General features: G+C 35.9%; 1 protein-coding gene across 2 annotated transcripts in view; it reads left to right on the top strand.

Moving 5' to 3' along the window:
- Positions 1-26397, top strand: part of AZI2 (5-azacytidine induced 2) — a 35253-nt gene that overhangs the window by 5581 nt on the left and 3275 nt on the right. The window contains exons 2-8 of one of the 2 annotated variants that reach the window (XM_032861011.1): positions 6311-6384; positions 7346-7566; positions 8981-9106; positions 9789-9888; positions 11015-11163; positions 19649-19707; positions 25275-25393. In XM_032861011.1, coding sequence (XP_032716902.1) covers positions 6372-6384; positions 7346-7566; positions 8981-9106; positions 9789-9888; positions 11015-11163; positions 19649-19707; positions 25275-25393 — 787 coding nt within the window. In that variant the 5' untranslated portion in view covers positions 6311-6371. The remainder of the gene's footprint in view (positions 1-6310; positions 6385-7345; positions 7567-8980; positions 9107-9788; positions 9889-11014; positions 11164-19648; positions 19708-25274; positions 25394-26397) is intronic. The other variant, XM_032861010.1, reaches the window with a different exon arrangement.

The following is a 26397-nucleotide window of genomic DNA, read 5'->3' as shown; positions in this document are numbered from 1 at the left end:
TAAGTGAAATATAGAATTTATCTTTGTCTGACTTACTTCACTTAGCATGATGCCCTTTAGGTCTGTGTTGTCACAGATGGCAAGATCTCATTGTTTTCTATGACTAAGTAATACTCTATGGTGTGTTTACTATATTTTCATTATCCGTTTATATATCAGCGGACTCTTAGGTTGCTTCTGTATCTTGGCTGTTGTAAATAATACTGTAGTAAACGTGCATATATCTTTTCAAATCAGTGTTTCCTTCTTTTTTTTTTCTTTTGGAATTACTGAATTGTACGGTTTTTTCTATTTTTAATTTTTAAGATTTTATTTATTTATTTGACAGAGAGCGAGAGAGATCACAAGCAGGCAGGGAGGCTGGCAGAGAGAGGAGGAAGCAGGCTCTCCACAGAGCAGAGAGCCCGATGCGGGGTTCCATCCCAGGACGCTGGGATCATGACCTGAGCCGAAGGCAGAGGCTTTAACCCACTGAGCCACACAGGCGCCCCTATTTTTAATTTTTTGAGGAACCTGCATACCATTTTCAAAGTGGCCACACCAGTTTGCATTCCCACCAGCAGTGCACTAGGGTCCCTTTTTCTTTACACCCTTGCCAACACTTGTTATTTTTTGTCTTGATAGTAACTCTTCTGACAGTTGTAAGGTGATGATATATCATTGTGGTTTTGATTTGCATTTGCCTGATCATTAGTAATGTTGAGCATCTTTTAATGTGTCTGTTGGCCATCATTATGTCTTATTTGCACAGATGTCTGTTCAGGTCCTCTGCCCATTTTTTAAGCATATTGTTTGGATTTTGTTAATGTTGAATTATGTAAATTCTTTATATATTTTCAATATTAATTCCTTATTGAATATGTCATTTGCAAATCTCTACTTCTGTTCAGTAGGTTGCCTTTCTTCTATTTTGTTGATGGCTTCCTTTGCCATGCAAGCTTTTTATTTTGGTGTAGCCCCAAAAGTTTATTTCTGCTTTTGTTTCCCTTTCTTGAGGAGACAATCTAGAAAAATGTTGCTAAGGCCATTGACAAAGAGATTACTGCCTATGTTGTCTTCTAGTCTTACGGTTTCAAGTCTTACATTTAGGTCTTTAATCCATTTTGAGTTTACTTTTTGTGTATGGTGTAAGAAAGTGGTGCAGTTTCATTCTTTTGCATGTACCTGTCCAGTTTTCCCAGTACCATTTGTTGAAGAGATTGTCTTTTCCCCATTGCATATTCTTGCCTCCTTCGTCATAGATTAATTGACCATATAGGCACGGGTTTATTTCACTGTGCTCTAGTCTGTGTCTGTTTTGGGCCAGTACCCTGCTGTTTTGATTACTGCAGCTTTGTGGTATGCCTTGAAATCTGGGATTGTGGTATCTCCAGCTTTGTTGTTCTTTCTTAAGATTGCTTTGGGTATTCAGGGTCTTTTGTGGTTCCCCACAAATTTTAGTATAATTTGTTTAGTTCTGTGAAAAGTACTCTCGGCATTTTGATAGGATTGCATTAACTCTGTAGATGGCTTTGGGTAGCATGAACATTTTAACAGTTTGTTCTACCAATCCATGAGCATGGACTATCTTTCCATTTGTCTATGTCATCTTCAGTTTTTTCCATCAGTGTTTTATAGTTTTCAGAGTACAGGTATTTCACTTACTTGGTTAAGTTTATTCCTAGGTATTTTATTATTTTTGATGTAGGTGTAAATGAGATTGTTTCCCTAATTTCTTCCTGCTACTTCATTATTAGTGTATAGAAATGCAAATTGAGTTTGAGTCCTGCAACCTTACTGAATTCATTTCTCAGTTTTAGTAGATTTTGGGTGGAGTCTTTTCAGGTTTTCTACATATAGTATCCTGTTGTCTGCACGTATGATAGTTTTGCTTCTTCCTTACCAATTTGAATGCCTTTTTTTTTTTTTTCTTGTCCGATTGCTGTGGCTGCCATTTCCAGTATTGTGTTGAATAAAAGTGGTGAGAGTGGACATCCTTGTCTTGTTTGGGACCTTAGGGGAAAAGCTGTCCATTTTTTCCTCTTGAGTATGATGTTAGCTGTGAGTTTTTCCCGTGTGGCTTGTATAATGTTGTGGCATGTACCTTCTTTACCTACTTTATTGAGGGTTTTATCATGAATGGATATTGAATTTTGTGCCTATGCCACCTTTGAAAGGAGGCTTGAGCTATAGTGAGCACTCACCAGGGGTATCCCAGTGTGGATTAGGGGCCTGAAACTCATTGAGGTGGTAAGCCAGCTAGGGCACCTGGACTCTGCTTCTGTTTACATTATCAAGGTGGAACGGGAATGTCAACTGCAGCACTCACCAGTCTCCTGACCCAGAGGGAGTTCTAGCAGCTTTGGCTGGTTCTTTTATTTTCTGTAGCCCTTAAAAAGGCATAGCTTGCTTTTCTCTCTCTCTCTCTCTCTCTCTGTCTCTCCCTCTCTCCCTCTCTGGCTCTCTCCATGCCAGAGGGCAGAGGAATCTGCTCACAGTCTCCCATAATATCTCACCCCACTGTGGTTTGCGGTGGCCAGGGTGGAGCTTCCCTTTGTACCATGTCTCTATTTCTCTTGCCTTTCTCTGTGTGTGGTTGTTGTCATTCAGTCAGGGCTCAGTTCTTCAGGAGTGGTTGCTGTATAAATAGATTCAGATTTGGTTTGTTCCTAGAGGACTTGAGGTCAGAATCTTCTGTGTCACCATCTTGGGCCAGAACCAGAGATCAGTATTTTGTTTGTTTTTTTTTTTTTTTAAAGATTTTATTTATTTATTTGACAGACAGAGACCACAAGTAGGCCGAGAGGCAGGCAGAGAGAGAGGAGGAAGCAGGCTCCCTGCTGAGCAGAGAGCCGGATGTGGGGCTCGATCTCAGGACCCTGAGATCATGACCTGAGCCGAAGGCAGAGGCTTAACCCACTGAGCCACCCAGGCGCCCCCAGAGATCAGTATTTTGAAGAGAACTCCCAACTGATTCTGGGGCAGTGGTCCACATCTCACTTTGTCAAACACTGCTCTAGGTCATCTCCAGTATCTTAGAATGTTCTTGAAAAAGACATTTTGTGTGTGTGGTATATTACTATAGAATGTATTTATTACTGTTTGTTATGATCAAGAGAGGTCTGCTTAATCTTTGGGTAATATTTTTGATACTTGTTGAGTTTTAAAAGTTAATGCTCTCAATTCCTGCTAGATTTATTTACCTTTAAAATATTGTCTAGTCTTTTGATGATTCTAATTTTGATAATAATCTGCTTATGACACTTTAAAATTTCTTTATTTCAATTTTATTTATTTGATAGAGAGCAAATGAGCATGAGCAGGGGGAAGGGGCAAAGGGAGAGGGAGTAGCATACTCCCTGCTGACCAGGCAGCCTGATGCAGGACTCATTTCCAGGACCCCTGGATTGTGACTTGAGCAGAAGGCAGACGCTTAACTGAGTCACCCAGGTGTCCCTGCTTATGACACTTTCTAAAGATTAAAGTTAAGCACATGCTTGTTATTTTAATATAGTTTAAGTTACAGTAAATAACATTAGATCAGTATAGGATAAGTTTTCCCAAATTTTAGATGTTAAAACTGGTCTTGTCTAGTTTATTAAGGATAGTATTAGCCAGTTAAGCTTTCGTGATTTGTCCAGAAAATCAAATTTCTTGGGCCAGTAACTTTGGACACTCATGAAGAGACATTTCATCACAACAGAAGTATATAAAACTGAATCATACTTTACTGTGAGGGAGATACATAAGCAATAAAGGCCTAGCCTACTTTGTTAATTTGCTAGCAATTTTCCTTTCAGTATAATAATTTATATAATGGGATAGCTGCCTTGTATTTTTCAGAACCTAAGATAGCATTTTCTTTGGCCCTGCAGCTTTTAATCTCTTTAAGTCCAGTTGGTACAGAGTAATGTAAGCATTAATATTTCTGATACTTTTGTGATTTCATATTTATTTTTGCAAAGATAATCAAAGTTTCCTTTTTCATTTTACAGCAAATTTAAAATACTGATTTTAAAACATTAAAACTGCATGCATATCTGTGATGCTAGATTTTATCTTGGGTTTGTTTGGTTTTTTTTGTTTATTTTTAAGATTTTATTTTCAAGTAATCTACACCCAGCATGGTGCTTGAACCTACAACCCCAAGATCAAGAATCACATGCTCTACCAAGTGAGCCAGCCAGGCACCTCTTGAGTGTGTTTTAATGTATGGATATTTCTCATACAATTTGACTATTTCTTATACAATTTTTAGGACAGATAAGCAGTTTTTATGCTGCTTTCCAAGTCATGTTTATCTTTCCAAGAATAATAACTAAATATATAGAATTGTAGTATAAAACTTGGAAGAAGCTCTTATATCCAAATAAATTTTCTCATATTTGGAGAGAGGACACCATATGCTACTTTTTGGTGATTTAAAAAAAAATCATTTTACTTTAGGCAATAGATTTAAATATATAAAATAAGCCAGTTTCACTACTCATTTGTTCTAGAAAGACCAGTTATCATACTGTGTATGTGACATTGTTACATCAGTATACCTCCTTCCATCTAAGGTACTTAAAAACCTTCCAAGGGGTTCCTAGTTTTGTGGTCCTTTTTTTTCCCCCCCTAAGATTTTATTTATTTTAGAGAGAGCATGCATGCATGTGTGCATACATGAGTAGGGAAGGAGCAGAGAGAGAGGGAGAGAAGTAGAGGAGTCCATGCTGAGCTGGAGGGGATGGGGTTGGAATCTCAGGAATCTGAGATTAGGACCTGAGCTGAAATCAAGAGTCAGATGCTTAACAGAGCCACCCAGGCGCCCCCTAGTTTTGTAGTTCTTGATGAATATAAGTATGTGAAAGATTCATTGGGCAGGGAAAAATATTAATAGTTCAGGCTCTGAAATCCAGGTGCTTGTGCTGTATACTAATCATCTGGTCTTGGCTAAGCTCTGTAACCTTCCCAGGCCCCAGTTTTTCCGTCTGTGAAATGACTACAGTAAGATTTCTTACCTCAGGGTAGTCATGAGAATGAAAAGAGATAATATTTACAAAATATTTAGCACAATACTAAGTAGTTCATTTGGTTATGGATATATTTTACAAATGTTTTATAAGTATTCTTCACATTCTTGAATCATGTTCGGGTCTGTCTTGAATTCCACAGAATAAGAACCAACTTCTGTAGTCTCTCTACATAAAAGACCACTTCAGTTTGTTTCTGTTAGGTATTTTTTTAATTTCACATCTTGCCATTTCCCTTTTCATACTTTCTTCTCATACTCTTTCAGGCCTTTGAACTTGTTTCCCTTGTCAGAAGTTATACATACAATGAAAATAACCATCCTCACCTAAGAGTGTGGAACTTAGAGTCCTTTCATTATTTTGTGATACCTTCTTTCAAAACTGCTCCTTCACCTGAAGCCTCAATTCCCGTAGCACTTTCTCTTTTTTCAAATATATTATCTTTATGGCATGATAATTATTTTACTGCACAGCTGTCTTCCACACTGGTTTTTTTTTTTTTTTTCTTCCCAAGTAAGTGATTATTTCATAATAAAAATGAATAGCTGAGCTGGTTAGAACTTTGTATAAAGTAAAAGCATCCATGCTCTGATCCTTGAAGTGCACAATCAGTGGGACATCTCTTTTGACTTTGTAGAGCAGTTTATGCTTATTTCTTGTTTTTCAAGAGTCTTCAGAAAAAAAATCTCAGTTGAATAAATCCAGCACATTTGGTTGGCTATTAAGATAGGAGAAATCATATGCCTACCTTCCATATGAAAAATCTTCCATTATGAAAAATCAGTAAAGCAAAAATACAGTGATAGAAAACCAGAACTAGAAAAAACCGACACTTTTCCTTAGTATTCATGTTGTCTGAAATAAAGCAAAATGAACTTTATAGGCATTGATTGATACAGGGAGGGAGGTCAGAAGTTTTGGGGAAAACAGGCACAGTAAAACCTAGTTCTTGTGCCTTAATCACCTATGTTTACATCTCCTTATTTATTATTTTACTTGGCAAAATTACTTAAATTCCTTTCTACCTTTATTTCCTTACCTATAATATTCTTGGAACAGTGACATGCTAAGCAACCAAATGTCATTCCAAGCAAGGAATAGTAAATAAAAATGTTTTTCAGTAGTCATGAATTACTAATATAAGATACATGAAATTCCATTGATAGTCTTATTTAGATTGCTCTATTTGATGTTTTATTTCAAACTAAAAGGTATCTAAAAGGATTTTTTAGGATCTTTTATGACCTGCAGTCCCATTTACTCTGTTTTTCCCATAAGGTCTTAAAAGATTTCAGCTACAATTTCTCCTTCCACAGTGTTTTTCAGGAACATAACTTTCAGATGAGGAAGTAATGCTGAACCTAACAACAAAAGTAGATGTACAGTGCAAGTAAGTTCACTAACTATGAAAGTAACTGGCTTCTTGTTTTAGGTGTTTGAGTTAGAGTTTGATTTGAATCCTATACTATTGACTCTTCATTTAATAACCAGTATTTATTGGGCATCTTACACACAATGATAAGTTGGGGACACAATGATGAGCAAAACAGACATAACCTGTACCCTTCTGGAGCTAATTAACATCTACTAGCTTTAACCTGGGCAATTTACTTTACCTTTTTGATCCTATAAAATATAGATAATACCTACCTCATAGAATTGTTTGGATTAATTTGAATGAGATAATAATAAAAAAAAATGTACTGCATGGTGCTGGGACATGGTGAGTACTGAAATAATTCCTTTGTGTCTTCTATTGCAAATGGACAACAATCAATCAGTTACTGGTATGCAAAGAATACAGTGGAGTATGCATTAAAACTTCCATAATACTCTTGTAATGAATTGTATTCAGAAGAGTTTTTAAAAATGTATTAATACGTTTGGGAAGTTATAAAACTTGCTGCTTATATCTTAAAGTGGAAATACTGATAATGAAGAAATAGGTGGATAAAAAATATTGAAAAATTTTTATCCTGTATAAATGGTGTTTTGCAACTTTTTCTAAAACTTATTAATAATAGCTTAGATTGGTTTCAAATGCTATATGGTTATCAGCTCATTTAATATCCTTAACTCTGTGAAGTAGTTGCTACTATTTCTTATACTTTATAAATAAGGAAACCAAGGCAGAGAGATTAAGCACAAATTCTCACACTAAGCAGTGCTTGGATGCTTAGAATTCCTAGAATCTGGTTCTAGGGTCCATGCTCTTCACTATTATGTTATGCTGCCTCTAAAAGAAATAGGAGTTTTTAACATTGATAGTATTTTCATTATTCTAAATACCATCTCTCTTTTCTTGCTCATTTATTGAAAGAGACATTTTTCTTTTACATTCTTTTAAAAAGCTGTCATGGATGCACTGGTAGAAGATGATATCTGCATTCTGAATCATGAAAAAGCACATAGGAGAGACACAGTGACTCCAATCTCAATATATTCAGGAGATGAGTCTGTTGCTTCACATTTTGCCCTTGTCACTGCATATGAAGACATCAAAAAACGACTTAAGGATTCAGAGAAAGAGAACTCATTCTTAAAGAAAAGAATAAGATTTTTGGAAGAAAAGGTAATTACTATCATATTTTATGACTTAAAGAATAATTCAAAATACTTGAAGTTTTAAATATTTTTCTATCCTCTCTTCACTGGTTGTACTAAGTTTCCAAGGTTAACTCATAGCTAGTTTCAAAACCCAGTACTTTTCATACTATGCTTCACATATCATGTACATGGGGAATATGTGTAGAGTTGGATTTGGAATATATTTTTGGAATATATTTTTCTTGGAATCTTTTTTTCAGATTGCCTTACCTTCATAAATTGTATGTATTTTATTCAGGATTTTAAAATCTGTGCAACAAATGATATGCCAGTGAAGGAAATTAAATGTAACATTGTTCTGTTTAAAAACATCTTCACCAGCACTGATATCTTCTCTACCTCAACTGTCTCTTTTGTTCTTTAACACACAGAATAATGCTTTAACTGATAAAGGTCATCTGTTTACCTTTCTCATGCAGAAACCTGACACTCTTAAATCTTATAGAATATATAAGGTTGATAGCTGATTCCATTATAAATCATCATATCTACTTGGCTTTTGGTACTGGAAAATCTTTATCACTCATCCTTATATTTTTTGAGGTTTAAAGTTTTAACTTAGTTTTATGTTTCTTAGATTAGATCATTGTATTTGTATTTTATAAACAGCAGCTTCCCCAATGGGGAAGGAAATGGATTCTTAGCTGCCAAGGAAATGAATTATCTTGTTATAAAAACTTTAGGAAGGGACTTGGTAGAGTTTGATTCATCTAGGAGAACTAAGAGAAAGGAGGTCAGTTGTAAAAATCATTATAATTTCTTTATATTCATATACATTGTCTTTAATGGTAATCAAATTTGTGTTTGATTGGGTTGGGTAGAGTGAGAAAAGGTAACATTTTGGAGCTTTAGTTACGCTTATTTTAAAATTAAATAGAAAAATGTGATTGGTATAGCTAACATTGGAAATATTTGTGTACTTTGTGACCAACAATCCTATAAGTTCTGTTCTGGAATAAGGTAGTATTTAATGAACTACCACATTTATTCTTTAAAAAGGTCAAGCATACCTTAACTTGTCATTTTTTCTGATGGTGGAAATGAAATACTACTGCCTTGAAAAACATCTAAGTATTATAAAAGAATAATATACTGTTTTAGAATGATGAGTTAATATATGTCCTAAAACAAAAAATACTGATTAAGTAAAAGCATAAAATAGAAGACTTTAAAAATGTTTACCTGTACTTTTTTTGCTTTCTTAATCAGTAAGGCTTACTTGTTGGAAGTAAAATGTTTAATTATAGTCCAGGCTTTATCCCTGCATTACAAAGAAAAGTAGGGTGTGGAGCCATCAGAAGACCGGTGGCTTTTTTGTTTTGTTTATGTTTGTTTCCTGGAATACTTTTGAGCTTTCCCTTCTAATTTTATACCATTAGCTTATAGGAGCTCGATTAGATGAAGAAACAAATTCTGTGGGACGTGAACAAGTAAATAAGGCCTATCATGCATATCGAGAGGTTTGCATTGATAGAGATAATTTGAAAAGCAAATTGGATAAAATGGTAAGTTGGTTTGAAAACAGTTTCTATATATTGCAAATGAGTTTTCTTCTTCAGGAAGTTTAAAATTAGAAATAAGAAAGATACTTAACATTTATTAAATAAAAAATTGAAAATATACATCCTAAAGGCAAAAATAGGAATTTTTTTTTAAGATTTTATTCATTTATTTGTCAGACAAAGATCACAAGTAGGCAGAGAGTCAGGCAGAGAGAGAGAGAGGGTGAAGCAGGCTCCCTGCAGAGCAGAGAGCCTGATGCAGGGCTTGATCCCAGGACCCCGGGATCATGACCTGAGTCGAAGGCAGAGGCTTTAAGCCACTGAGCCACCCAGGCACCCCAAAAGTAGGAATTTTGAATGGTGATATTTATAGCCTATTTCTGTACAGAATAAATACATAGTATGTGATGATGTTTAGGAATTAAGTATATCTAACACCACTAACTTATTTTGGAAAATCATGACATGGTAGAATTTGTCAATGTGTTTTTAAGAAAAAAAGCTAGTGACTAGTATTTCCTAAGTTTGAAAAAGAAAAAAGGAAATTAGTGAAAAACTGGGTTCATCATCCCATCTTGCTTTTTTAAAGGCCTAAATCTGTTTTTTTTTCATCTACCTGAAAATTAATATATATCAACCTATAAATTTTATTGAATATAATTTGGCATTTTCCCTACTTAACTAGAATAAAGACAACTCTGAATCTTTGAAAATGTTGAATGAACAGCTACAATCTAAAGAAGTAGAACTGCTCCAGCTAAGGACAGAGGTGGAGACTCAGCAGGGTATGCCACTTATTTGTTACAAATATTATAATGGAATCAGTATAATTTTCCATTTATGCGTTATATCCACTATCAGTTTTCTATATCTGTATGCTAAGGCCTTATTTTGTAATTTTAGGCTTATATTAATTTCTCTGATCTGCTTTCACCAAAATATCAACTCCTTTAACTTTTCCTTAGATATAAGTTGCACTTTTCCTACAGAAAATTTGATGGTTTTTGTTTAGGGCTAGTTTGTGATGAAGTAGATGAAGAAAGGAGTAGAACTCCATCCTTGTCAGAGATCTTGCCTGCTGGTATGTCCTGGATTTTCCTTTCTACTAAACTTTTGCCCACTATTAAGCACACTGTCATGGAGTAGTTACAATTACTTTTTTTTTTTTTTTAATTTAAATTTCTGAAGTTGTTAAAATGTGCAGATGAGATGCTAGAGTAAATAAGTAAGTAGTTCTGGAGCATATGGCTATTGGCCTGTTACCATGAACATTCTGATGAGACAAACTGAAGGGTAGGCCTCTGAGAGAGGCCTTTTGATAGGCATTTGAGATGAGCTCTCTTACAGTAGCCTGTTGGGGCTTTTTAGCCTATCTCTAGATAGACTAAAGAACTATGGCAAAGGTAAGTCAGTATCCAGTTGTACTGAGTTTCTATGGTAAATGTTTATGAATAAATTGTTTTGATGCCATTTTCTAGGCCTGATGGTCTTACTTTATACTCTGAGGGGACTAGATGGAGTAATGAGAGACATGAGCTTCAGTTTGCTCACTTCATTTAATTTTTATCACTGTCTTAACCTTGACTTAAATATTGTTGACTTGCCAACAGTTTTAGCATGTATTTGATTAGTGTTGTATATTTTAAAGTTTCAGACTGACAAACTTGTACTTTAACCTAAACAGAAATTCAGGGATAGTGGTGATTAATACATTCTGACACAACATCGGTAGGTTTCTTATTCTTATTAGCATAGGTCTTTGAAAGTAATATTACTGTTTTTAAAAACTGTTAGTTGTGCATGTTTTATATTAGTTTTTATATTATCTATGTTTTACTAGTATAACCTTTATGGAATCACAACAAAAGTAGAAGGCAGAAATAACAATTTTATTGTCTATCCTCTTTTTAGTGATAAGGAATTTAAATCCACCTTCATCAAACTGGGAGGTGGAAAAGTTGAGCTGTGACCTGAAGATCCATGGTTTGGAACAAGAGCTGGAACTGATGAGGAAAGAATGTAATGACCTCAAAATACAGCTACAGAAAGCCAAACAAATGGTACAACAGAATTATTAAATTAAGAAATTCAGTATTCTGTGTATGCTGTCTATAGGATTTATAACTAAGGATTAAATCATAGAGTTAAATATATAATAACTACCTGGAGAGTTAAATTCTCTGAAAAATTTACCTTTATCTTCCCTTTTAATCATTTTGTCTAAAATTTGATACACTATATACTTCTAGCATAATCCCAGAATTATAAAATTTTATTGTTTTAAAGAGCTCATTTTAAAAAAGCTTTACTAGTTTATTAATTTATTGAAGCGTTCCTTTTAAATGCCTTTTCCTTCAGTTTCCTTAAGTCCTTTTTTCTGTAAAGTTTAAAGAGAACTCATTTTAAGTTTATCATTTTAATTTAATAATTTGATTAATATAGACAACACAAGAGACAACTTAGTTTTTAGAACTCTTGAAAAGAAAAAACTCAGCAGAGTCTACTAATTTACAAAAGTCTCAGTACTTTTGGGGCAACTTCAATTTTCAGCAAATAGCTGAGATTTTAAGAATTGGGTGGAAAAGTAAAAACAAAAAACCCTGCTGAGCTGCTAAAGTATGGTTAGCTTAAAGTCATCTACAAGTTGCCTCTCAGGTCCTCACCAAGTCTGTTTACTAATACTTTACACTGGGTTCTGACAAAGTTGAACACAAGTTTTTAGATGTCATGACAGTGCTGAAGAGAAAAGAAATGGTAGAAAAAAAGAGGAGTGTAAGAGCAATGTACCAAATGCAAAGTTTTAAAAATAGTTGTTACAAGCAAAGTTCAGTAGTCTAGAGTCAGTCATTATATACACTGAAGTATTTTAAATAAGTTAACCAGTGAGAGAATTGTTTCTCAGCTTAACCATTTTTTGCCCATCTCAGCATTCTAACCCCATTCTACCCCAGGTTCCTCTTGGGATGCCAATAACTGATAAAGACACTACTTCCCCCATATTGTCTGACTGCCCACCAGGACACTGTCCCTGAATCCCAACTGTCCTTAAATGGAACTGACAGTTCTTTATTTATGATGTTGTCTTTATTGAAGGTGACCACCACTTCCGGATGAGCCAGGCATTAAGAATAATGTAGCATTCTATCCTGGCCTCGGCCAAATGAATTCTTCTGAAATGGACAATGAGAACTGATAAAGGGGAAACACTACAGCGATTACTGTCGGTTTCTATTAGGGCAAAATATTTTTTTTCCTGCTTAATATATGAAGTTAATTTCTGCCTCACTTTGAACCTGTGATTACAGACAATTTCTTCAAATGCTTCCAGCATCCTGTCCCACAAGCTTAGATGCTGTAGCCCCTGAGAAGCTAGCTAGCTGGCTGGCTGGCTTATGTGCTTGCTTGCTTGTTTATATATGTGTTTCTTGATTTTAATTTAAAAAAAATTCCAATCTAATTAAATGCCAGTGTTATATTACTTTTACATGTACACTATAGTTAATCAACAATTCTAACTGCTCATCGTAAGTGTACTCTTAATGCCCTTCACATATTTTACCCATTCCTCCCACCTCCCCTTTGATAGCCATCTATTCATTATTAATAGTGAAGAGTCTGTTTTTAGGTTTTTAGGTTTGTTTTTTTAAATTCTGCATGAGTGAAATCATGATACTGGTCTTTCTCTGACTGGCTTACTTTGCTTATTTGCATTATATTCTCTAGATTCATCCACCTTGTTGCAAATGGCAAGATTCCATTCTTTTTTATTGTTGAGTATTAGTCCCGTGTGTGTATGTATGTATACAGACTCATGGTAATTCTATTTTTAACTTTTTGAGGAACTTCCGAACTATTTTCAAAGTGGATTATACCAGTTGGAATTCTCACCAATATGCATGAGGGTTCCTTTTCTTCCTCATCCTTGTCAACACTAGTCTCTTGTGTTTTTTGATGTTAGCCATTCTGACAGGTGTCAGATGATATCTCACTGTAGTTGTGATTTGCATTTCCCTGATGATGAGTGATGCTGAGCATCTTTTAATGTGTCCATTGGCCATGTGTATGTCTTCTTTGGACAGATGTCTATTCGGGTCTTTTGCCCATTTTTTAAAAAATAATTTTTATTAACATATAATATACTATTTGCCCCAGGGCTACAGGTCTGTGAATTATCAGGCTTACACGTTTCACAGCACTCACGATAGCACATACCCTGCCCAATGTCCATAACCCACCACCCTCTCCCTACCCCCTCAACCCCCAGCAACCCTGTTTGTTTTGTGAGATTGAGAGTCTCTTAGGGTTTGTCTTGCTCCTGATCCCATCTTGTTTCATTATTTCCTTCCCTACTCCCCACAACACCCTGCTTTGCCTCTCAAATTCCTCATATCTCCTCTGCCCATTTTTAATGAGATTATTTTTTAGGTGTTGACTTGTGTTAAGTTCTTTATATGTTTAGAATTCTAACCCTTTACCAGATATGCCATTTGCCACTATCTTCTCCCATTCAGTAGGTGTCTTTGAGTTTTGTTGTTTCCTTTGCTGTGCAGAAGATTTTTATGTTGATGTAGTCCCAGCAATTTGCTTTTGTTTCCCTTTCCTGAGGAGACAATCTAGAAAAATGTTGCTAAGGCCAATGACAAAGAGATTACTGCCTGTGTTGTCTTCTAGTCTTACGGTTTCAAGTCTTACATTTAGGTCTTTAATCCATTTTGAGTTTACTTTTTGTGTATGGTGTAAGAAAGTGGTGCAGTTTCATTCTTTTGCATGTACCTGTCCAGTTTTCCCAGTACCATTTGTTGAAGAGATTGTCTTTTCCCCATTGCATATTCTTGCCTCCTTCGTCATAGATTAATTGACCATATAGGCACGGGTTTATTTCACTGTGCTCTAGTCTGTGTCTGTTTTGGGCCAGTACCCTGCTGTTTTGATTACTGCAGCTTTGTGGTATGCCTTGAAATCTGGGATTGTGGTATCTCCAGCTTTGTTGTTCTTTCTTAAGATTGCTTTGGGTATTCAGGGTCTTTTGTGGTTCCCCACAAATTTTAGTATAATTTGTTTAGTTCTGTGAAAAGTACTCTCGGCATTTTGATAGGATTGCATTAACTCTGTAGATGGCTTTGGGTAGCATGAACATTTTAACAGTTTGTTCTACCAATCCATGAGCATGGACTATCTTTCCATTTGTCTATGTCATCTTCAGTTTTTTCCATCAGTGTTTTATAGTTTTCAGAGTACAGGTATTTCACTTACTTGGTTAAGTTTATTCCTAGGTATTTTATTATTTTTGATGTAGGTGTAAATGAGATTGTTTCCCTAATTTCTTCCTGCTACTTCATTATTAGTGTATAGAAATGCAAATTGAGTTTGAGTCCTGCAACCTTACTGAATTCATTTCTCAGTTTTAGTAGATTTTGGGTGGAGTCTTTTCAGGTTTTCTACATATAGTATCCTGTTGTCTGCACGTATGATAGTTTTGCTTCTTCCTTACCAATTTGAATGCCTTTTTTTTTTTTCTTGTCCGATTGCTGTGGCTGCCATTTCCAGTATTGTGTTGAATAAAAGTGGTGAGAGTGGACATCCTTGTCTTGTTTGGGACCTTAGGGGAAAAGCTGTCTATTTTTTCCTCTTGAGTATGATGTTAGCTGTGAGTTTTTCCTGTGTGGCATGTATAATGTTGTGGCATGTACCTTCTTTACCTACTTTATTGAGGGTTTTATCATGAATGGATATTGAATTTTGTCAAATACTTTTTTTGAATCTTTTGCATCTTTTCTCTTGTTCATGTGATGTATCATGATTGATTGATTTGGGAATATGGAACCACTCTTGCATCCCAGCAATAAATTCTACTTGATCGGGGCGCCTGGGTGGCTCAGTGGGTTAAAGCCTCTGCCTTCGGCTCAGGTCATGATCCTAGGGTCCTGGGATCGAGCCCCGCATTGGGCTCTCTGCTCAGCGGGGAGCCTGCTCCCCCCGCCACCTCTGCCTGCCTCTCTGCCTACTTGTGATCTCTCTCTCTCTCTCTCTCTGTCAAATAAATAAATAAATAATTTTAAAAAATTCTACTTGATCATGGTGAATGATTTTTTTTTTTAATGTATTGTTGGATTTGGTTTGCTAGTATTTTATTGAGAATTTTTGCAGCCATGTTCTTCAGCAATATTAGCCTGTAGTTCCCTTTTTGTGTAGTATCTTTATCTGGTTTTGGTATCAGGCTAATGCTGGCCTTGTAGAATAAATTTGGAAGCTTTCCTTTTTCTTCTAATTCTTGGAATAGTTTGAGAGGAATAGGTATTAATTCTTCTTTAAATGTTTGGTATAGTTTCCCTGTGAAGCCATCTGGTCCTGGACTTCTGTTCCATGGGAATTTTTTGATTAATTATTCAATTTCATTGCTGGTGATTAGTCTGTTCAAATTTTCTATTTCTTCCTCATTCAGTTTTGGGAGATTATATGTTCGTAGGAATTTCTCCATTTCTTCTAGGTTTCCTAGTTTGTTGGCATATTATATTTCATCATGTTCTCTTACAGTCCTCTGTATTTCTTGTATTTTCTCTTACTGCTTTTAAAATTTATCTTTATCACTACTTTTTGCCATTTTATGATTTGCTGTGGACATTTGATGGTATCACTGAGTTTCCTAAAACTTTTCATTTTTTTTTTTCATTCTTCTGTTCAGTTTGATTTGTTTTCCATTACTCTGTCCTCCAGATCACTCATTGTTTTCTCCACTTTCTCTAGTCTACTTTTTTCTCTAGTACACTTTTTTATCTAGTGCATTTCTAATTTCAGTTACTGAGTTACTATTTTTTATCATTTCTATCACTTTGAGGGTTTCACTTAGGTCCTCCACTCTTCTCAACTTCTGTGAGTATCTTTATTACCATTATTTAAAAAAAATTCTACATTAGGCACATTACCTAACTCTGTTTTGTTTAGCTCTCTTTGCTGTATTCTTATCCTTCTTGCTTTTGGGACATAATCCTCTCTTAATTTTGTCTCTGTGTATTAGGAAAGTCTGCTGTGTCTCCAGCTCTTGAAATAGTGAAATGGAAGAGGTCCTGTACTCTGCAGTACAATGTCCTGTGTTCACTGGAACCCCATGTTTCAGGGGTGTCTTCTGTGTGTGTTGTTACCCTACCATTCAGGTTGAGCTGCTTTTGCCTTCAGTCCATTTGTCTGCAGTGGCTCTCTTTGTTGTGAGTGGGCTCTGGTCCCTGTGTTAGTGAGCTAGTTTGGGTTTGGCTCAAGGCAGACCAGGCTTTTCCCAGACACAGTTGTACTGAACTTCAGGGTACTTTCCCTGTGTTGTGCCTTCAGAAGCTTTTGTTGGTGAGCTGGCCCTGTAGTCAGACTACATGTCTATTCTGCTACCCACTGCAGTGGCCACAGCTGGACTGGTATGTGTGTGGTTGCTGTCCTCTCTCTCCAGGGCAGAAGTCACTTTGGAGTGGTGCTGGCCCTGTCAGGGCTGCCTATACACTGCCTACAGACCTTTTTGGATGGGCTCTGACCAAAGGCATATTGGAAGGGGCAGGTGCACAGGAGAATGTAGGGGCAGGGCATATGGTGTTAGCAAGGTTTGATGAGGTCTACTGTGAGAGGGGAGCTGGAGCTGATTTTGAAAACTGCTTTATTGCTGGTGGGGGTGAGTCTACAGAAGATTTGGGGCCGGGGGAAGTGCATGCAGTGCCAGCAAGGTCTATGCTGGTCTGCTGCGGGAGGGTACCTGCTGCTGCCCCAAACTGTGGAGGCTGGTTAGGTTGGAGAGGGCAGATCTGCAGAAGCATGTAAGGCATGCTATTAGCAACCTATGTGGGAAAGTGTGCTGCACTGGTTCCCACACATGTCCATGTAAATAGGGTGGTGGCCCAGGGAGGGAAATGGCGCCCACCAGTCCTTTTGTTCTTGGGGAAGTCTCCTAAGGATCCCTGCTCCTCTAGTACGTGCTCTCTCCCATATACTGGAGGCATTTTTCCAAGTGCTGTTTCTTTGCTTTGTCTTCTTGGGGCCGATTATGCTGTCTTTTTAAGGGCCAGGATTCTCTTTCCTCTCATCCTCCCTTTTCTCCCAGAGCTGAGCCCACCAATTTGTGAAGTCCCAGGTGTTAAGCCTCACTGATCGTGGGAAGTGGGGTAACTATCCCCTCTGTGTTTTCAAAGCCAAATATTATGGGGATTAATTTTCCCTGTGTATGTTCCCCATACCTGGGGTTCTTGGTGTGAGGGTCTGCTTTTCTCCCTTCCTGGTGCCAGTGGTGTCCCTCCCTCCTGCAGATAGTCCTGTGGGTAGATGTGTTTAGCTCCTGCCTGCAATTCCTGCCTCTTCAGTATGGCCTCCTCTTTACTTTTTGTTGTGAATAGTCTGTTCTGCCAGTTCTCTGGGTTATTTACACTGATGTGGATGTTATCTGGTTGTATCTGTGGAACGAGGTAGGCATAGGATCCTCCTACTCTGCCATATTTTTCTTCTTCTTCAAAAAAAAAAGACCTCTGAAGATTTTGAGAGAGAGTATGAGATGCGGAGGGCAGAGGGAGAAGCAGACTACCCGCTAAACAGGGAGCCCAGTGTGGGGCTCCGTCCCAGGACCCTGATCATGACCTGAGCTGAAGGCAAAGGCTTAACTGACTGAGCCAACCAGGCACCCCTAGATGCTGTTTTTTTTTTTTTTAAGATGTGATTCCAACAAAGGATCTATACCTTGAAGCTCTGAATTGTAATTGTCAGTAAATAGATTTTCCTTGAAAGGATGATGATAGCTTTTTACATAATGGATATTTCGTTACAGAGTAGGAAAAAGTGCCATGGAATTGTAAAAACTTTGGCTTATAATTATGGCATTGCTTATTAACTATCTAACATTAGGAATATCTTAACCTGTTTTCTGTAAAGTAGACTTAAAAATCTGGTTTTTTTCCATAAAGGTTAGATAACATGTAACACTTTCAGCACAATGCTTAGTATATAGTGTATTCAGTAAATCAGCGTATTTAAAAAAACTACGTACACTTAATATATAGTGTATTCAGTAAATCGGTGTATTTCAAAAAAACCTTATGGTAATCCAGAAATGCAGTACTGTTAAGTGGGTGTGGGTGTTATAGTTCAGTCACTCTTTTCCACTAGGTGGTGCTAGGGGATAAATTTGCTTTTAGTATAATTCATCTATCATAAATCCATAAAAACAGACATTTGAAGGTAGAAGAAACTTTAGAAATTTTTCATTTACTGCTGAAATGGCATTAGAAAGACTAAGAAACAATTTTATACAAGAGGAATTGTTTTTAAAAAAATTTAAGACTTAGTTCTCACTTTCATAGGAATTTCTTTGGCAGGGTGAGGGGAGATTTAAAATTTAAAAATGCTCATAACTAAGATAAGAAATGAACCAGGAAAAGGGAGAATGGAATGCTTAATATAAACTTACCAGAGGTTCCAGGTGATGGAAAATCTTGATGTTGTGAGGTGTATACTTTTAAATTTCGTTCAAAGGTATTGCTGATCAGAGTCCTCTTGGATATGGGAATCAGAAAGCGAGTCAAGGAGAAAAATTTATGTTCACCTTATTAATCTTATATCTACTGTAGGCATATTTACAAATACTTTTGAGGTGGTATTTTCTGTGAAACATTTTATAACATCTTTTAAAGTGTGAAATAGCATCCCTACATGGACATAATAATGAGAGGTTTTTTTGTTTCTTTTATTTTTTTTTTACTCAGTAGATTACTGTTTTATATTAATGAGATCAAGTTTCCAGTGTCTGTTCCACTATGGCCCTTTTAAACTTTCCCCCAATATTCCAGTCATTTATATTCAGAAAAGTTGATCCTTTGGGGGGAAAAATGACACTAGGGCCAAAGAAGTTTAGAAAGCACTGGATCTATAAAATGGAGTTGGTGTGAAGTCTAAGGTACCGGGACACCTGAGTTGCTCAGTTGGCTAAGCCTCTGCCTTTGGCTCAGGTCATGATCCTAGTTGGGCTCCTTGCTCAGCAGGGAGTCTTTTTCTCCTCTGCCTGCTGCTCCCCTTGCTTATGCTCTCTCTCTGACAAGTAAAAATCTTAAAAAAAAAAAAAAAAAAAAAAGTCTGAGGTACCTAATAATAGCCCAGTGTGCTCTTATATATACCAAAGTTCTGAGAAGTCTTAAGAGTGTAGGAACCTGTTTAACTTGAATAGTGTTTCCCAATATTTTATTTTTATTTATTATTTTTTAAAGATTTTATTTATTTATTTGACAGAGATCACAAGTAGGCAGAGACACAGGCAGGGACGGGGCCGGGGGTGGGCAGGAAGCAGGCTCCCTAATGAGCGGAGAGCCTAATGGGCTTGATCCTAGGACCCTGAGATCATGACCTGAGCTGAAGGCCAGAGGCTTAACCCACTGAGCCACCCAGGTGCCCCATCCCAATATTTTATAATGATGACTCCTGTATATGTGAAACTTCCACATCACAAGGTACTAGCTGGGAAACAGATCTATACTTCTTAACAATTACAACTTTTTAACTTTTTTTTTTTTTTTTTTAAACAAATGACAGGATCCATCTCAGGAAGACAATCTGAAGAGCAGTGATCTCCAAAGACTGAGCATTTCAAGGTATGAATATTTTTCAACATTCACAAATAACATACTCTCCTCTGTAGGCCACTTTTTACAGCTTACCTAGATTTCTGTTAGGATTAACCTTAAAAGTGAATGGATACCATTTGGGTACTGCATGTAATCTCTGATCACAGTGGATTTATAAAAAACATTTAACTGCTCTTCAACAGTTGGTTTGAACCAAAGTAGTAGAAAGGTACATATTTTGAAGCCTTAAACAAAATTTTTGAACATGTGATATTTTAGGTAGGGCTTTAAGGAGCTAGCTGTATTCTGTAATAAATCCTGATTTTGCATGAAGAATTATACATTTCCATATACAGTAATACCACCATGTCCTTAAGGCAAACTTGGACCACCTTAGTCTTTGGTATAACATGAATTACAAGAGAACTATCCTCTTGGGATAAAAACAAAAGTAGCTGTTAAGAATTCATGTTTAATTTTAACTTTTTTCCCTTAAATATATATCATTTTTATTTAAGTAACATGTACTGTGTTTCACATTATCTTATTTTATATTCCTTCTATATATGGATACTTTAATCCAATGAAAAATAGTGAGTTGACTTCATTGTTGGATCATTTGGCTTCCAAGGTTTACAAATCTAAAGTAAATAATGTGAAATGGCTCCTACCTATCTCTATTGAAAACCCAGTTGAGAGAAATGATCAACTAGGGCAAACAATTTGAGGATTGCAGCCAATATTTTAGATCCAGGGGGTAGGCAAACTTTTTTTATAAAGGACCATCATATTTAGGCCTTGTGAGTCATAACATCTTTCTTGCAACTACTAAACTTTGCCATTTGAACAGTTCTTCCATTGATGCCTTCAAGTTTCATCTAACTTTACAGCAAGGAAGTTATTCCTTTTTAAACAGTGTGTCTAGGTCAGTGTCCATGTAGATTATTTCTGAAAGATGTAAGATACATTAATTTATTTTAGAAAGAAAGGAGTTTTGTGTGAGCAGGGAGAGGCCGAGGGAGAGGGGAAGTAGACTCCCCAGAGAGCCTGGATTCCAGCACAGGGGTTCCGTCTCACCACCATGAGATCATGACCTGAGCTGAAACCAAGAGTTGGATGCTTACCAATTGAGCCACCCAGGTGCCCCGTATTTCTTCAAGTTTTCTTATCAAAATTAACTTTTCTTCTGTCAACTGAGCCTCCCCTCATTTTGTTGTATTTATCAGCTTATAAGCCTCTTCAAACCATTTTTGGTAAGAAGCAGGGAACAAAGAAATACGTTAGAATCAGAGTATGTCAAATGAAAGAGCTATGTATATTTTATATTAGAGGTACGTGATAAAGAATGAGACTTCTTCCATTCATGGGAAATTTTATATAATTTGGATCACATCACCTGAGAATAACTCAAAAAGCTGCCCCCCACAACCTCCCTGCAAATGTTTTTTTTAAGACATCATATAATTAACAAAATGGTAAGGAATCTCCACACCAGGATTTAAGGGGATAAATATACAAGGAGAGGAGTCTAGTTTTTGAGGCTGCCAGGCTATGTAATTGTGGCTTCAAAAGTAGTTATGAGTTCTCTAAAGCTTGGTAGTAACTTAGAGTATCAGCTGAGAGAAACAATTTTTAGAAAGATTTGCCCTAAGTTCTTCATTCTAAGAGCTACTTGTCTGCTAAAAGAATTGTATAATTAAAGCGTGTCCTGATGGTTTGCTAGTGCTCAGAGTGTATTTACGGTTTTATACAAGTTGGTTTGCATTTATTTTATGTAAATAATGTGGATTGCAAAACTGATTAGGTTTCCCTTTTCTGGTTAGTAACTAGAAAACTAATAACCAAATTTGTAGCTTACCCCTTGGTAAACTTTGTTATCGTGCATTTTAATGTTAGTCTCATTCCTAGCTGCATTTTATCTTGTTTTTCCTTCACCTTACCGCTTGTACCTATGCCCAGTTTATTTATAGTCCTGTGTTGTTTTAATATTTTTAAGTTACCTCATCACTTTTAAGTGGAACAGTTCAAAGTTTACTACATTAGCAAAAAGGTTAATAGGAATGTTTCCACAAAACCTTTAAGTACGAGTTTATGTATTTTTAATGATTATTTTTTATTTATTTGTAAAACACCCTTTTTGGGAAAACTTTTTTTTTTTTTTCATATGTCCTCCATCATATTGCCAGGTGAATGAGGTACTGTATTGTTCCTCATATAGAGTGAACCTTTAGTTACTGGAGGCCTTTTATCTGGTACTTACTGTGTAGAATATCATTTAACAGCAGGAATTTGGCCTATGTCCTGCTCGTGTTCTGTTTGGTTTTAGCTTTATAGGTTGTTGTGCTCAGTGCTTAAACATATGTAGGTTTGGAGTAAACTTTTATGGTAAATTTCTTAAAAATGTAAGTCTTTAGGAAATATGAATTAGGTTAGTGTTTTTCAAATGGTGCTGTGCTCCCTTAGTGGTCATGAAACTTGGTGTGTTGAGAGAAGTATTTTAAATATTGAATAAAATAGAAGAACATACCAGTGTGTATTACACATAATGAGGGGGGTTAAGTATGGTTTCTCATAAGTTACTCTTTGGGTTGCAGTGTAAAATGATTCGTTGCTGTGCCTCACATTAAAATATGTCTAAAAGATACTTGGTTTTGGGGAATCACAGTTGTCAAAATATACACACTTCTAAATCTTTAGCTCTTGGGTAAGAGATCTCATACTTTGATTTTAGAATTTCTGGGGAATGTAATTGTGTAGTAAATTTGCAGAAGCTAAAGAAAAATAAATAGGTGAAGTAAAAAATTGGATTTTTCTTAGACAAGGAATACTAATTTCAGTATTGAAGAGTTGAATAGTTTTGATTAAGAAAACTGGGCTTTTACACAATTTGACTTCATAAGCAGGACACGAAACCTGCTCATTCACCTCTCGAGGAGGTATGTTACATTTAAAATTTAGAGGATTGAAATTTGTTGTTAAGAATGATATGAAAAATGTAACCCCAGCAGGGCAGCAGGCAGTCCTTAGACTGGATAATTAAAAGATGGCTTTGATCAGCAACATGTTAGAATATGGAGTAATCTTCTGAACCTGTTTCGTCACAGGGAAACTGTGGTTATACCCAGCTTGTCAAATTGGTGCAAGAACATGGTTGAGCATTTATTACGTTAGGCATTTTTGTAGGGTTCTCATTTGGGGTGCTTTTTAGTGTTGCATCTCAGTGCTCAAGTAGTTTTATAATTTCTTACACACACACATTTGCACCTGTGTCATTTAAAGCAAAACTTAGCTAAATTCACACTCCTGGTTGGTTGGGGAGGGGGACAGAGCCAGCCTATTCAATCTCAAAAATATCTAGATAAGTGAAGGTTAGTTGGAACCCTGCTAAAGATTTGTGGATAATTTGCCTTTTCCAGTCTCACTTAAGGTAATGATTTAAATACTTTGTTCAAATAAATTTTTGTGAAAGTACTCTGAAGACTGTAGCACTTTCTAGTGTAAAGAGACTGTTATTACTTTATTATCCACAAGGGGGAGAGCCTATACTTAGTAATTTGTTGGTTTGGTTTGGTTTGGTTTTTAGCTGTAGTTTTTAATTCAGGGGACATTAAGGGCAAAAGAAAAAGACTTAGATGTATGTTGAACTTAGTGACCTAGTTTTTGGTTTAACCTAGTTTATAAGCAGTCTTCATTAAATTGAATTGGAAAATGTGCATTAGACACTGCTTTAACATTTCTAATTGTTTCTTTTACTTTACATGCTTAGCTATTTTGAATGATTAAATGTGTTTGATATTCGAGGACCCAAACATGGTCTTGGATATTTGCTTTTGTTTTCTCAAAGTTAGATACTAATTTGTCATCTCATGCCAATAACTAAACAGTATTTTTAAACTGTATTATTCATATCCTCACAGTCTGCATGAATTAGCAAGTTTAAGTGCTGTGTCTGTGTTACGCAATGTGAGTAACTCTTTGGAAAGCCTACTGAATACCCACAGTTGCAACAAGGAACAAACCTTCACACTTAAGACGGGTTCCTATGTGAAACATTCATTGTAACATACATCTCAGATGTTTACTGGTGAAATGGGGGTGGTTAATTTTTGTTAAGTAATTATTTAACACTTACCAAAAACCTGCAAAAAGCCCTATGATTTTTAATAGACTCCTGTTTGACAAATGACATTTACAATAGACTAAAACATGTAGATTTTTCCCGAAAGCAGCATAAAGTTTATTCTGCTTCTAGTGAAAGAATTGTAGTCTTAGTGGAATAGAAATACCTTGACAAAAAACGTATATAACCTTTCATTCAAAACGATTTTTTTTTTTAAAAGATTTTATTTGACAGAGATCACAAGTAGGCAGAGAGGCAGGCTGGGGTGGGGGCGGCAGAGAGGCAGGCTGGGGTGGGGGCGGCGGCGGGGAGAGCAGGCTCGCCAATGGAACAGAGAGCCCGATGCAGGGCTCCATACCAGGACCCTGGGATCATGACCTGAGTCTAAGGCAGAGGCTTTAACACACTGAGCCACCCAGGTGCCCCAGAACAATGATTTTTGAGTAGCTCTGTTGCACTGTAATTCAAACAGGATCTTAGATTTAGGTATCAAGAGTATTATACCTTGGTTTATTTAAAGGTTTTTGTTTATAGCTAGATAAAAATTGATGTATTTTCTAACTTGTTCTACTTATTAAATTTACACCAGTGTCTTTAAGAGGCAGTAATGGTCATTTGAATGCTATGAGAGCAATTGTTTTTATACTTAACATTTTACATATCTTCAGTATACCTACTTGGCTATACAAGGATATCAGTTTATTTAGTTGGCAATTAAAAACCAAAAGAAAATCATGAATATCCATGTTTAATGGAAGAATGAGACTTTACAAATTAGGTGTACAATAATTTATAACTTCTCAGATAATTGAGGCAAAATACTTTTAATTATGAAAATGAGAGGCATTTATTAAGTTTTAAATTTGTTTCATATAATCCTCTCTGGCTTCTTTTCCCTTACCAGGAAATCATCTGGCTCTTCTTGTCTTGTGCTGTCATGTCACATTGGTTTAGACCAACCATATGAGACAGCCCAGTCAAACATAAAAGAATGAAATGTATGAAACCTAAATTTTAATGTGGATTTGGGTATACATTCAGCAGTTGATACATTTCAATTCACAGTGTCAAAACCAAGTAAGGGTTAAATACAAATTAAAACTCTATACATGAATAAATGTCACTTTATTTTTGATCCGATTTATAAATGAAGACCATACCCCTTGAATTAGTGCCACAGCACAGCACATTATAGGCTATAATTAATAAGAAATTTGGTTGTAATACGAAATTTGGTTGTAATACGACTTTTGTAATATCTGTTTAATATAGTTCAGTTAATGGCCAAAATTGTGAATAAGATCTTTTTACTTATTAATGCCCATATTTCTGTTACTTAATGAAGTTTTGTTTATCTTAAAACTAATTGGAGCAGAAATGCAGATAATGCTCATTTCTATATTAAAGTCAGTCCTTTCTGTCCATAAAGAAAGTTATATAACCAGTAACTTTTTAAAAAAAAAATCTATTTCAGTGATAATATGCAAAATGCATACTGGGAACTGAAGAGAGAAATGTCTAATTTACATTTGGTGACTCAAGTACAAGCTGAACTACTAAGAAAACTGAAAACCCCAACTACAATCAAGAAAGGCAAGTTAATGTTTGCTGGAAACCCTATTAGAAGAGCAGCTGGCTATCGTTTATCAAAATCTCATCAGATGATTTTGATAAGCCAAAGTATATATAGTATGTTCACAGCCTACCTATTCTCTGCTTTGGCTTCATTCTCATACTGGTCAACTTCACACATAAAGGTGTTGCTGATGTGTTTTTTCTTCGTACTGTATTCTTTCCCCCTTGTGGCTTTTTTTCTCAGCCAAGTGTTGCTTATGTGTATAAGCCTGAGGTGTTAAGTTTGCTCTAGTTGACCTTTTACCACAACTCCTTCTTATATTTAAAAAAAAGAAAAAAAAAGACACTAAGACACTGAAAGGTATTTTTCATTCCAGTGTTACAGAATATATCAAAGACCTAGATCTTTAAATTGTTCTGAAGAAAATTACTTTGATGCATTTATTGGGTTCATTTGGTAAACTTTTCTTTCCATAAAGGATAGATTGTTTAGAATGGAGACCAGGTGTTATCCCCTTATCGCTTTCAATGAAATGAAAATTTTCATTGATTTGCTTTTCATAAGTAACTGCTTGGCTGACTAAACTTTGAGTTTTGGGCTAATATAGTACTATTTTGCCAAAGCTATTTTTATACCTCAATCAGTACATTTGCACTTTTTATTACATAATAGGTATATTTCTGAAAAGTTGTAAATTTGAATGTCCTAAGTTTATTTTAAAAGGAATGAGATGTGACTTTTTTTATAAAGAATATTCACTGCCACCTAATTTAAAATTATATGCACCTCGTATTGCTGCTAAAGAAGGCACAAGAGAATTTTGTTTTATAAATTTCCTCAGCAGTGTTTATTAGTAGGGAAAAAGGAAAACGAAACTAAAGTCAAAACTCCTTTCAGTTTCGTGAGAGTTATTTATGAACCAGGAAAACTAATAGAGTGCTCTGGCAGGCTCCAACTTAATTTATGGTTCATTTTGCCCTTGAGTTTTCCAGTGGCCAGGGTTACATATGAGTCCAAGGTA

The sequence above is a fragment of the Lontra canadensis genome, unplaced genomic scaffold, assembly GCF_010015895.1.
Source record: "Lontra canadensis isolate GAN:19392208 unplaced genomic scaffold, GSC_riverotter_1.0 scaffold20, whole genome shotgun sequence".
Taxonomy (NCBI): Eukaryota; Metazoa; Chordata; class Mammalia; order Carnivora; family Mustelidae; genus Lontra; species Lontra canadensis.
The sequence above is the reverse complement of the archived record's forward strand: the minus strand, read 5'-3'. Positions and strand labels throughout refer to the sequence as shown.